This window comes from Crocodylus porosus, unplaced genomic scaffold, assembly GCF_001723895.1.
Source record: "Crocodylus porosus isolate Cpor-Errol unplaced genomic scaffold, CroPor_comp1, whole genome shotgun sequence".
Lineage (NCBI taxonomy): Eukaryota > Metazoa > Chordata > Crocodylia > Crocodylidae > Crocodylus > Crocodylus porosus.
In genome coordinates, this window is record NW_017728943.1 from 11,713,997 (window position 1) to 11,728,220 (window position 14,224).

At 44.2% G+C, this 14,224-nt stretch overlaps 1 protein-coding gene across 3 annotated transcripts in view; it reads right to left on the reverse strand.

Moving 5' to 3' along the window:
- STXBP5L (syntaxin binding protein 5 like) overlaps positions 1-14,224 on the reverse strand; it is a 379,891-nt gene that overhangs the window by 84,911 nt on the left and 280,756 nt on the right. For all 3 annotated transcript variants that reach the window (XM_019548699.1, XM_019548698.1, XM_019548700.1), the window contains one exon: positions 13,397-13,462. In XM_019548699.1, the coding sequence (XP_019404244.1) occupies positions 13,397-13,462 (66 nt within the window). The remainder of the gene's footprint in view (positions 1-13,396; positions 13,463-14,224) is intronic.

Sequence of the window (14,224 nt, forward strand, 5' to 3'; positions counted from 1 at the left end):
GCACACCACTACTAGGTAGCTGGCTTTCAACAAACAAAGGTGCACTTGTATTCAAGATTCTTGGTGCTATGATTCTGTTAGATCTCACAAAAGGAGAATGTCCAGGGCAGGTCGCTGTTAGGTTGAAGTCAAGTCAAGCCAAGTCAGTCTTAAGGCCAGTGCAACCGTTGGGCACCTTAGATGAAGTGTTAATGATTCACTATTTAGTTTTCTACTCTGAATCAGTGCTGAATGATTTTCCCTACACAGCAGGGTGAGGGGGATCTTAAAGCTACTGAAGGTACTGCATTTTGAGGAAAAAAAGGCTTTTTATTCAAATCACAGGATTAGCAGGTTAAACTTGCTGCCACAAATTAGAACTGAAAATTTAGTTGGATTCAAACCAACATAAATTCATGTGGCTGATTTTCTGTGACATCTCATGACTAAGTAGTGTTGAGGTGATGTTGCCATGATGATCTAGGAGATATGCAGAGGCAAAAATTCTTGTGGGTGATATCTTTTACTGGACCAAAGGTATGGTTGGTTCAGTTAGCTCTTCCGACAATCTGACCACTTATTTAATTACCAGAATACAGATTGTAGAACCTAAGAGTTGAGGCACCGTGGCTGGAAAATATTGGCTTCTTTATGTGCATGCGTAAATAGCACAATCCATCTGAGGATCCCAAATTGACTTGTATAAACACTCATGAATTTGATATCAGAACCTCTCACTCTGTCTTTAATTTTTTGGAGGCATAGGCTTCCAAGAAAGGAAGAGTTTCAGGAAGTGATAAAATACTGCTAGTTTGTAAACTGTGTCTATATGAACTCAGACTTCCTTAATAAAATAATTTGACTCTGCTAAAATATTTGATTCCAGGATAAGTCCTTATATAAAACAAATCATTTCTGCAAAAATCTTTAAAGGCAGTTTTGTGAAAAGGTTTAAAAAAAAAAATCACATTCTAGCGATTCTAGCAGGCTTAGTTACAACCCTAAATATGGGCTCAGTAATGCAACTAGAGCAGTGTTTTGAATCCTGTTAAGAAACCTGCTGTCACCTGATTTCCAGTCAAATTCTGCAGATTTAAAATGAATTGATCATTCAAACAGAGCTGGGGTAATGTGCAATTACTATAATCTCTGAGTCTAGTAAATTTCCCTTTTAAATACTTAACAATTAAATAGTTTTAAAACCAATTAAATAAATACATATAGTCATGTCTACTGGTACAAACAACAACACAGTTTCAAAATACTTTATATTCTATGTTTTCACATATACATTTTTAAACATTTTGTTTGATTTGCTTAGTTTACACCAGAAGAGTTTTATTTTCAATCTGTGCCAAATCCTTTCAGTCATTTTATAATTATGGCAGAGTAAAAAGGAACACCCTACTTATTGATAAAATGTTTTTAAAATGTTCTTTTTTGAACAGTTGGAAGTTTGAAAGCTGCAGCTTGTAATCAGCTTGGTCCCATATGATTAAACCAAGGGATTAAATCAAGTTAGTAGTATTTGCAAACTGCAATAGACTTAAAAGCTGTAGATTTTTTTATTGAGGAGCTGAGCCAAAACCCACTGAGGGTAACAAGAATCTTTTCGTTGTCTTCAGTGAGCTTTATTTTCTTAAGCAAGTTTTAAATCTGGGTCTGAACTGTAGGGTAACCCTTTAATGACAAAATATGAAAAGCTTTCATTAAAAAAAAAAAGCCTTATGCTTGTGAACCTAACCAGACTGTGAACACATTAAACATTTACTTTGTAGACTCAGAGATATGCAAAGTATCCCTTTTATCTCAAAGGAAAAGTAGAAGGCAGGGCAAGGTGGCACCCTTGGGGGTATATACACATGCTGTGGGGTGGAGTGAGGGGGAAGTTTTAATTAGAGTGGCTCCTGGACAGCCACTCTAATTAAAATGCCACAGCATCATATGTATTCAGTGCCTTGTGTTTCAAAAAGGCCACAATTAATCGAGTCTGCTCTGATGCTTTCTAATCAGAATTCGTCAGAGCACATGTATAGGCACCCTTAGAGACTAACTCATTCAGAAATGCATAAGCTTTCATAGGAAACTGCCTATTTTATCAGATGATAGAAAGTCAACCCAGAAGCCAAGTGAAAAGACTTATGGGACTAGATTTATTTTTGTTTGTTGAGCTCACAGTATGCTCTTAAAGGCATCAGTGGTTACTGTAACTGCGTGCATAAATGGCCAAATAAACAAAGAACAAACTAATTTCTTCTACAAGTTCCTGAAACAAAGAAGTCTGGTTAAAGCAACAACAAGTTTATTAAGTATGACACTGATTAGCTGACCCCAGTTCTTGTGTGGAGTCCCAGTTAGTTTAACAGAGCTAAAGAAGTCTCTCTATGGCCTCATAGTTCCTGGCCTTTCTTTGTAGAGTTATATAGAACTTACTAATCACACTGCAGGGGAAGGTAGTGTGTGGCCATGACTTTTAAATCCCAAATCCCAAATGATAGGTAAACCATGGTTTGGCTTTCTTCATTTAAAGAATGAATCTGGGTCTGAATTAAAATAAGGTGTCTTACTGGTGCACATAAATATCACATGAAATCAACATTTTCCAGATTGTCTGAGATTTTTAAACAGGGGATGAACTGACCTAAAGTCAGTATTTGGCATGCCATACATCGCTATTCTGATGAAACGTTTTTCAGGATTACCAGGAATCCCAGTTTTCTCTGATAAAAAAAAATCCCCACTTTTTTGGATACAAAAAAGTAATCCAAACTCCACATTTTTCCCCGGTTAAAATGAAGTACCACTATATATGTGTATGTGTGTGTGATATACATTTTTTTATGATTTTTTTTTTAAATCAGAGAAAACCAGGATACTGGCATATTACAAAAAGAAATGTTTGAATTCTGCAATTTTTACTAATTTGTTTTTCTATTAAAGTAAGATTTTTTGTGCAAGCTGACACAACCTAGGTATTCGTATACAACCAGAATCTTCTGTACTGTTTTTTTAAAGTTTATTTCCTATATCATGAAAGCACCATTGTGGTATTTACATGCTAACCTATTAAAGGACGCGTACTAGTTATCAAAAAGATCCTCCCTTTCCTGCCAAATGCTCTCAAAGCATTTTCCTTTTGCTAGACAGTAAAGGTAACATCCTGGTTGTCTAAGTGGCCATTTCTGGCTGTCTACAGGGCATTTTGGCACTCTCATGTCCAGAGGTATTCTATTTCTGGATGCATAGCCCTGTGTACATGGACAACTGTGCACAGCTACTTACATGTGCAGATTGAGTGAGGCCATGGCACCTACATGTGTGCTCTGTGGATGTGTAGTAGACTTAGACAGCTGAAAATGGAGTTGGCTAAAATTTCTGAATATGAGACCTAGTCTCTGGAACAGGAAAAAGCCACGTTTGTGCATCTCTTTCCCTCCCCACACCTTATAGCTCAGTGGCTAAGAAAAGTACCTGGGAAGCTGGAGGTCCTGGGTCCCGCTTCCCCAAAGGGTTTGAACCTGGCTGTCTTTCATTTCCCAGCATAGTAAAGGGCAGCCATTACCCACTTCTTTCTCCAGTGCTCTTTCTGAAACTGAGCCATTAACATAGTCACTGGAAAAAAAGGGGATGGAAGGCAGTCCAAGGGGGAAGTTTCTGTCTCACTGGGAGCACATGTCCAGGCTAAAACCCAGGCCAGCCACTGCCTCATTTATCCCTAATCTCTACAGCTTGCTTCCTCCCTCCTGGTTCCACATATATCCCACATCCCTCCCAATGGCGGCCATCTGAAAAGGAGCACCACAGAAGGGACTGCATTACAGCTGATATGTGGTAGTTGTGCTTGTACACAAGACACAGCTAGCTTTAAACCTTGTCAGGGTAAGGACAGCCCAGAACCTGGATCCTTTGGCTTTCCAGATGAGTACCCTACACACTAAACTACTTGAGAAAAAGATAGGAAAGAACCTGCTCATTCTTGTTTCATTGTTGTGAGTCTGCGTAATTATGTAGTCATCCATACTCACCTAGGAACAGATTCCTTTGGGCATGTAAATGCTAAAAATGGCCTATGGATGGCCAAAAATAGCCGCTTAGACAATCAGGAAGGAACAGAACGTCAACCTAGGTGGTTGTCTCAGTTTACGGAAAGTCTCCATCAAACTGTTTCCGGGGTATAGGTTGTAGCCACGTTGACCTAAGGACATAGGCAGGAGGACTGGGAGCCTGCTCCACCGATTCCACGCAACCTTTGCAGCAATAACACTATCGGCCTGAGGGAGGCTCCTTTGGGTTCTTTGGGTAAATCCAATATCTTTCATTAGACTAACTCAAATAGTTGGAAAAATTCTTTTTTTGCAAGTTTTCGGGTACAAAACCCTTCGCCAGGCTGAGGAAGTGTCTGCAATTAGTCTGTGCTCTTCCTGGATGGGATAGTAAAGATGGCTTTTGTACTACTCTGTCCAGGAAAAGCACAGACCAACTGCAGATGTTTCCTCAGCTGGATGAAGGGTATTTGTACCCAAAAGCTTGCAAAAAAGAATGTTTCCAACTATTTGAGTAGGTCTAATAAAAGATTTTGGCTTTACCCAAAGAACCTTGTCTGTCTATCAAACTTGTATTCTAAACCCTAATCCCAAGGGGCCTGCAGAATGGGCCTCTGATTTTCTAGCTGTATTCACTGAACTCTAATGGCCTCTAAAATGATATAACAGGTCTAGATAAAAGGATAACTCCAGTGAGTTGACCTGAACTACTTCCAAGCAGGACAGCTAGATTTTTAGTGAAATGAGAAAACTGTCAAGATGTAAGAAACAGGGAGCATTCTGTTAGCGCTGCGTCTTTAACTGATTTCACAGATACTTGTAGTATGATTTCACAGATATTTGTAGTATTGGTTCCCTAAGTAAAGATATCAGTGATTCAATGCAAAGGGCATATTTTGGTAAAAACAACAGGAGCATAACAAAATCATTCAACTGACTTAATGACTCTTCATAGGTTAAACTCATTTATGGGCTTGATTTTGCAAGATCTGAGCTCAGTGTCAGGAGGTAGAAAAATGAGGGTTGTGATGTTGCTGTATTTTAGGAGAACCTGGATATAGCCAAGTCAAAACAATGAATGGGCTGGCCTGGATCAGACCAAGAGTGGGGTGGATAGGAGATGCACTGATATATCCAAGCAGCCTGCACTGGCAGAGCTATTATGGGGCTTAGCTGGAACTCAAAGGAGCCTCAGTCACGATAGAACCTGCCACAACTCTCTCCTAGAGGTTAAAGTGGAAGCTACTTACAGTACCGTATTACCGGGACAGGCCCCTGTTGTGAGGATTTCTACTTAAAGTCCCTGGCCATCCTATTTCAAAGTTTAGTTATTCAAATACGCAGGATTCAGTTTTTGGCTCATGTTACAGCAGATCTGCCAAAGTTGAGACACCTTACTTTTCACTATCCTATTAACTTTATTTAATATATTTGAGATGGCTCAAATGCATGTTTTATTTTAAATCACAACTGTCCGATGGGTGGCCCATTGGCCACGTTTAATCTGTAAGGGGTTAGATTATAGGCTTTGGTTCCTGCCTGGCTGCAGCAGTGGGAGGAGGTATGGGTGCATGGTACAACAGCTGCTGGTGTCTTCAGGCTCCCTCTCCCTCCCCAGCTTTTGCTGCCTGCCCCCACTTACTGACTGTTAAACAGCAGAGCAAATATAAGTTTCAGTGCAAAAACCCTGGAAATCAATCTAAAAGACACAGAATTGGATCCAGGATTTTATAAAGGGAAGTGTGGAAGCAGTAACTGGTGTTGCAGAGCTTGTTGCACCCTTGGCTCCCAGCATCCTCTTCTCCCTACTAAGGTGGGCAGACTGCACCCCAGGAGCAGCAGCTGAAGACTAAGTTCCAGAGAAGGCAAGCATTTCTCCCCTCCCTTCTCCTCCATGCTCAGAGGCATGTCCTGACCCCTTGCCTCCCCTCCGGTCCCTGTCCCCTTCCCTCCCATTTACTCCCCTCCTTCACCTGCTACTGCAGGTATCCCCATTCTCTGTGCTGTCCCTGGGTGAGGCGAGCTTCTGTCCCACTCCAGCCAGCTCCAGGGGCTGGGCTGAGTCTGGAACAGCAGCGGTAGTGGGTGGGTAGGTTCTCCTTCCTTGTGCCTGCTCCCAGGATGGCAGGGAATGTCCAGGGGAGCAGGCAGGGTGAGGGAACCCACCTGCATACTGCCACTGCCAGTGCCCCAGGCTGAGCTTAGCCCCTGCACAGCCTGGATGGAGCAGGGCAAGAGCTCCCCTCACTCCCAGGACACAAACACACCAACAGTGGCAGGTGAGGGCATAGGTATGGGAGAGGAGGGAGTTAGGAGAAGATGTGCCTCTGAGCACGGGAGAAAGGGATTTTGCTTCCTTTGGGACTTAAATTAAGTTTTGGGCTGCTGATCCTGCTGCATGGTCAGAAAAGTGGGGTCTGCAGCCACACCACTGCACTCCTTCTGGATCCACTCCTGAAAGGAAAATAATGTTGGACACTGCTGGAAAAAATGCACTTAACTCTGGCACATGCAAGGTACGAGTGGACTATTCCTTGTTGTAGAGTTAAACATATGCATAAGTGTTTTTATGAAAAATTTAATTTTCTAGTCCTCAGATTTTGGAGAAAAGTTGGACAATGGGAACATCTGTGGCTCAGGGCCCTGTCACAGGGAAGATTCAGCACATGTTTTATTTAGATTGTAGTAAGCATTACCATGCTGTATTAAATGTTAGACCATATTCTGAACAGCTGCATGGTAATGTTTACTATGTTCTCTAACACAATCTCTTACTGATTGTCAGTCCCTGTTCTGGCACCTTGCCAGAACCAGTTCAAGACTCCAGTACAGTGTGGTGCTGGGACTGAGTATTAGCTGACTGCTGGTTGCAGCCCCGGGCACTGCACAAGAGCCACTTCAAGATTCCACTGTGGTGTGGAGACTGGGACCCAAAATCAACTGACTCAGGCCCAACATCACACCAGTCTTGTACCAGCTCAAGTGCAGAGCCAACACTGGGACTGATAAGGAGGCTTCGTACAGCATAGCAGTTGTCATGGCTGGGTGAGGACACAAATTGCTCATATATTCTCCATGGAGCAGTCTGACTATACCTGAACACGTGTGACTTGACATGATACTCATCACTTCAAAAGACTTAACTTCACTATGATACAATCACACTTAGCATGCTTTACTGTTTGCACGCACAGATGCTTGTGTTTTAAGTGCAGTTGACATGTCCTAGGTGTCCCATGTATTGAGGCCGTCAAAGAAAAGCGTCCCATGTGTCAAGGCCCTCTTCTGCCTCCTTCAGAGCCTCCTGTTGAGGTTCTGACTGCACTTTTCCCCATGCCTTTTTTTCTTATGAACGCCTTGTCCATGGCCCCACCAATCTTTCTGGGTATGGCCAAGCTGGCTATCTGTAAGAGCAGGAAGGAGGCCCTGGCTGAGGGAACCTGGGTGAGTGAGGCTGTCTTCTTGTCACTCCTCTGCTCACACCTCCAGGCAGAGTTTTACTGGTCGGCATCCACAGGCACCCATTCAGGGGACAACGGATGCTGGTCGGTGTGTTCTGCTCAGTGTCCCCTTCTGGATCCTTGTTATTAACCCATGACCTCACTCCCCTTCCTGGTTTCTTTTTATTTGCCCCAAGAAATCAGTTGATGTGTCCCCACTGGCTTCCCTTACTAAGGAAGGCTTATGGTAATTCATTATGGGCTTAAACCTGTGATCTTACATCACATCTAATAGGCCTATTCCTGGCAGTGGCAGGGGTGAATACTCTACAGCAGGGGCTCCCAAATTTTTATGCCGCAGCCCGGCAAACCATGGCCCGCAAGTAGCCGTGGCCTGACAAACTGCAGCCCAGCAGTCACAGCTGACCACAGCTGGAATTTCCGGCCAGAAGACACATAAAGATACCCCCACCTCCTGGGCTAGGGGGCGGGCCAAACCTTGTGCTGCTATGGGCCCTGTGAAAGGAGCTGTGGCCTCTCTGCCCAGCTTGGGGGATGGCTGCGGTTTGCCAATTCACAGCCACTTCCGATCTGGCAGCTGACTGGCAACCGGCCTGCCACAGCCCTGGGGCTGACCTGCCACAGCCTGGGGATTGAGAACCCCTGCTCTAGTGGGAGAGCATTGAACCAGATATCTCTAAAGTGATCTTATTCTCTATTCCATACCTTCCCCAGCATCACCATTATTGGCTTAGAGATGCCAGGGGAAACATTTTCAACTGTTGTTTTCAATAGCCATTAATAGATCTATCATTCATGAATTTATCTAGTCCCTTTCTGAACTTGGTTATGCTATCTGCCTCCACCACATTGTAACAGGGAGCCAGAAGGCTTCTGTTACTTGAGAGGAAACTGCAGCAGGGTGAGCTGGTTCAGGGAAAGCTAGATGCTAAGGAAGTAGCTACCTGCTAGTTGAATTATAGCCAAAAGCCAGCAGCAACAGGCACTAGGGAGAGACAGCCAGGCTGCTCAGGAGCTAAGAGCTGCAACCAGGCCAGCTTTGTGGGCTGCCATGGCTCTCTGGCTTAGCGGGGGTTTGTACTGAGTACAAGGCCAGAAGGTTGCCAGCTCAAGGCTGGGTGTCAGCCCAGAATTCCCCCTGGCTCTGGGCATTCAGAAATTTTTGGAGGCTAGACATGCACCTGGCTGGGGTCATCTGACCCCAGCGCTCTGTCCTGCCCAGGGCAGGGGGTCGGACTCGATGATCTGCTACGGTTCCTTCCAACCTAAACATCTATGAATCTATGAGAGTAGGCAGGGCCTTAGGTCAGAATTAAGACATCTGTGATGGCTGCTGAGTCACCTTACTGGAAGGGGCCAGGGCTTAGTGTGTATACAGGCAATGCCCACTTAGCGCTCTTAATTGGTTCCTGAAAAACCGAGCGTTAAGCAAAACCAAAAGTATTTGATGACCCAAGATGGCAACCGCAATTGTTTTTAATGACCCAAGATGGTGACCATGAGTGTTATAATGAAACTCGCTGAGCACTAAGTAAAATCAGGTATCAATTTTAAATGAGTGTTATAGCAAAATAGCGCTAAGTGAAACAGCATTAAGCAGGGGTTGCCTGTAACCTCAGGGCCTGGGCCTACACAGTCAATCTGGCTTGAGAGGCTGCTAAGACAAGTGCAGCAGAGCAGGGGGAAGGCAGAAGAGATTCTAGCTGGTTCCTGGGCTATTTCAAGGAAGCCGAACAGTGCTGCTGACCTACAGAGGAACATTACCTGGGTTAGGGGGAAGCCTCGTTATGCAGGCAGGTAGCCCTTGTTTACATTTGGACCCAGAGAGGGTTTAGTTTGTTAGCCTGAAGCCTTAATCCTTGCTTACAAGTTCTACTGGTTGTGGTTTGGGAGTGGCTAAAAGGGGAGAGTACCAGAGGGGTGCATTGTGGGCTAACCCAAAGCAAAGCGCCTGGGGCACACCAGTGTTTTGAGCCTTGCCAGGGTTTTAGTTCAGGACCCTGGAGGCTCAGGCTAGGGTACTGCCTAGAGGCAGTCTGAGAGGGAAACTGAAGCCTGGTACAGGCAGAAGCCAGACAGGCCCAAGAGGATGGAGCCAAGGGAAAGGAGCTCTGTGCACTCAAAGGACAGAGACAGGGCCAGGGACTCTAAAACCAAGAAGGGTGTAGCCAAAACAAGATGCCCTGTTCATAGAAGGGCAAAGACTGAGACCAAGGGCCTGGTAGCTTGGAGAAAGGTGGAGATGTGGCCAGAGGCCCAGGAGCCCAGAAGTGTGGAGACAGGGCTGGAACCCAGAAGCTGGGTCCAATCCAGTGGATCTGAGCTAAGTGGCCCAGCAAGAGAGAAGGGATGGAGGCTGAGTGGGATGAGGTCCCAACAAGGAAAACTGATTGGATAGGCAATATCTGTAAGGCATGGGCAAAGGTACTGGGAAGGACAGAACCTATGTAATTAGCCCTTAAGGCAATAAGTAGCAACAATACTGATGCTGGTGAGGAGATCTAACTTGGAAAGTCCTGGGGCAGCCTCCCTTTTCTGAAAATATCATTTTTTCAAGGTGTGGCAGGCTAGGAGAAGGGGCGATTGCCCAAAGAGAACCAGGTTGACTAGAGCTGAGGGGGCTCCTGGGACATCACAGTCGACCCTGGAGTTGAACCTCTTTTACACACTTCCAGTGGCAATGAATTCCACAAATAAACTACACATTGCATAATTATTGGGCCAAACTCTACTTGACTATGTTCCTTTGAAATCTAATAAAAATATGTGAGCTACAAGTTTCAAGAGCATGTGGGTGGGTGTTTGTCTCAGCATGAATATAGAAGAAAGGGAAAATATAAGAATGCTAAAAATACTTACCAATTGAATGGAAAAGAGGTGCAATCTGCAGCACCAGAAGCAAAATGACTAGGTTAGAGCTGCAGATACAAATTTCCACCAAACTGAAAAAAACCAGCTACTAGAAAACAGTGCTAAGCACTCCTCCTTTAAGGCTGTAAAAACATTTCATTTGAGGCAGCTCTGATTGTCCTGGGTTTTGATTTATCTTCTTCAAAGTAGGAATGGTACAGCCCTTTACACATATATGTATTTATTCAAATACAAGATGAAGCTCTTTCCCACCCACAATTGGCATAGGGAAAAAAGCCCCTCGTTTTATAACCGCATACAAAGAAATCTCACTAAATATACTATCATTAAACCTGCTGCCAAAAGCAGCATGTCTTCAGTAATAGAAACCAAGTATGAAGCTGATTAAATGCAGCCAACACAGTCCATGACTATAAAACACATGGCCCACATTGGGCAAACATGATGACAGGCATATACCACAAGAATAGATTAGTATAGCCCATCTGAATAGGACACATGGGGTATTTTTACATGTTCAAACACCACAGTACCAGGCACTTCGAAAAGCACCTGAAGCTGCAACACTTGCAGTTGTATAAATGTGCATCAGCATTGAGAAAATGGCTGTGACATGCTTTTGAACTAAAACACAGCAGAGTTCACCTCAGCTTGCACGCAGAGAAGGCTTGATTAATTGAGTCTGCTTTGAAGCTGCAGATCTCCAGCACAACATTGGACAGAAAAGTATGTGTATAAATGCCCATGGTAGTGCCCATTAAGCGTAGTCCCCCTCACCGTTGACTCGTTTTCAAGTCATGGTGAGTCACAACATTGCATACAGTTCACCCAGAATCCCTCTGTCAACCCCTCTTTCAGCCTAGCACATAGGATTAGTATGGCCCTGCCTTCCAACAGGTGCAGCCAGACCAGGTTGCCCTGTACCTCAGTCTCATAAATTTTTGAAGAAAATTTGGTTCCAATCAGGAGTGGGGGTTAATATGCAAATGGGTTCTTTGTTGGAGGTTTCTGGAGTACAAACACATACTGGGTGCATCTACATAAGACATCTACTGCACAGTTGACTGATTAGCTGCACAGTAAACATCTCAACATCTACATGTGCACACCTATTAGTCTGGGTAAACTAATTTGCTCTGCCTCAGGATAGTATTTGTAAATACAAGTGCTATCTTGTTGCAGAGTAAAAAAAACTCCACAGCACTGCATGTGCAGATACTGGAGGGGCTGGCTGGCTCATGAAGGTGCTTCAGAGTGAGGGCTGCTTGCCAGCTAGCTCTGCACTGAAGCTCTATTGTGCCCCAGCCAGCCCCTCTGCAGCATATTGAGGTAGGGGGGGAACAGCAGGGGCCCCATGCCAGTCACGGCTGCTCTGATCCCATGCCTCATGCTGCACATGAATAAACTCTGGAGCTTATTGTTCTGGAGTTAATTGCTCCCGGGTGCATGTTCAAACAGCATTCCTGGGAGCAATAAACTCCAAAGCTCTGGAGTTCATTCATGTACAGTAATAGCACATGTAGGCATGTCCACTGAGGGTCGCTGAGGCTTGAAATGCTGTTGATTTTGGTGGGGTCCAACCCAATGAAATATGTGGTAAATCATGAGCCTTTGGCTTTGGACTATCATGCATAGTCTCTAATATATATAAGTAGTTGCTAAAATGCTACTCAAAAGTGTGTTTACGGAGTACCTGTGCTAAAGCTTGCAGCAGTTTAAAAAAAATAGGTAACATCCATCAATTCTGGATAAGCTAAGTGCACAGGTACTATACATAAATTGCTACAGGCGTGTTTAATTTAAAGGTTATTGTTTTCAAATTTGCTTCTCACTTCCATTTGCTCAGGGAGAGCAGAGTCTGACAGTAAGGAGAGGGGGAAGGAACTGCTGGGGGAAAATGTGGGGAAGGAGAAAGCAAACTGCTACCTGACCCCTCAGACTTATTTTCCCTGCTGTAGCAGTGGGAGGGGGGAAAATTCCAGGCAAACCTCCAATAGTTAAATTATATACCTGGAAAATTATAGCAAATTTATAATTTTTCCATATTTAGAATCTAATTATTGGGGGAGGGTCATCTTATAATCAAGGTCATCCTCCGTTTGAGTAAATATGGTAGCTCTTAAAAGCCATGTTGCTGCTCCTCTGCCAGTAGGTGGCCAGGGAGAACACAGAGCCTGATAGGCTCCTCCCTAGAATGAACAGCAATTAAGTTAAATGAGCCGCAATTAACTTACAGATGTACACAGCAGTGCCCCAGGGGAAAACTGTTAGCACATTTTATCAGGCATAATTCACAGGTACTTGAATCAGGACAATAGGTGTGAATGTCTGTAGAATCCTGGGACAAAAGACTAAGGGGGAGTGGAAGGGAATGCAGCCTCTGTATATGGCAACCACAAAGAAAATTGCTAGGAAAAAGGGCTTAATTCCCTATGGACTAGGGGCAAATCATGACCCTACTGAATTCAACGGGATTTTTGCCATTGATTTCAGCTAGGTTAAAGCACTAGATACCTTGGTAATGTTTGCTGGAAACAGGGCCTTGTCCTTTGCTTTCTTTTGATGTTTCTATAATAAAATTCTAGAAGCACTTTAACCATTGGCTGGTCCCAGTGGTTAAAACTTACCATTCTCCACATCACGTTTCAAACTATCATACAATTGAAAAAAACAACTATTACAGAACTTCTCTTTTTAAACAAGTTCAGTCCGTAAACAAACTTAGCAAGCACTCTCTAACAACCTGAAGACTAACAAGAACCTCACATGGGTCCATATGAAATACAAGGACAGGGTCCTGCATATCACTGTCAGTTCAGATGATTTCATCCTCTTCTCCACTCACATATATCCTAAATTGAACTCTCCTTTAAATGCACAGATTTGGCATTTTGTTCTGGTATATGTAGTAAGCTCTTTCCCTCCAAACAAAATCTAAACATAATGACTATGTACTTTACTTCCTAAGGATTAATGAAACACAGTGATGCATGACATGAATGGCTCATACTGACTGCAGGAAGAGATGCCAATCACCTTTACCTGATGTAGGAGACTTGCAGCGCTCCAGCTCCAGGGAAACTGGACTGTCACTGAGTTCAGTCAGGCCTGAAAAAAAATGGAGTTCAAAAGTTAAGATAGATTTGAGTGTACCAGGACACGCTTCAACTTTTTTGGCTGAAAGCTTGTCTACATTTGAAAGTCAACTTAACACAGTAGAGTGTGAAATTAAAGCACAGTGCTATTCCAGAATAACTCTGAGTGTAAACAAGCCTAGAGTACATATACAGAGGCCTACACAGATTTAAATGGGCAAGCAGGCTGCTGACAGATGAGGAAATAAAAACAAACTAACAGCACTTTACTGGAAAAGGAACCACATCAATTTCATACGGCTCCCCAACATCTGTATAGATCACCTGCTTCAGCGGGGCTTTTCTGGAGCTTTTATCTAATAGCCAATTGAATTAGCTATTACAGTGGTTATCAACCAGGGGTACACATACCCGTAGGGGTGTTTAAAAAGGTTGTGGGGGTACACGGAACAGATATGGCTGATAAATGCTGTGTGCATGCATGCAGCCGCAACGCAACACGTGGGCAGCAAGGAGCACAGCCTGGCCCCATGGAGAGCAGCCGGATCTGACTGGTAAGTCTGTTTTGGGGAAAAGGGTATGAGAGGGCAGACTGAGGCTCCAGTGGTGGAGGAGGGAGTGGGACTGGGGCAGGGGCAGGGACTGCGTGTCCAGGGTGGGGCATGGGACTGAACTGCGTGGTGGGGGTGGCTCCCACCACTATGCGCACTGCAGGAGGGCTTGGGGGGCACGTGCCCCTGGATCTGTGCATGGGGTGGGGTGGGCTGCAACTGTG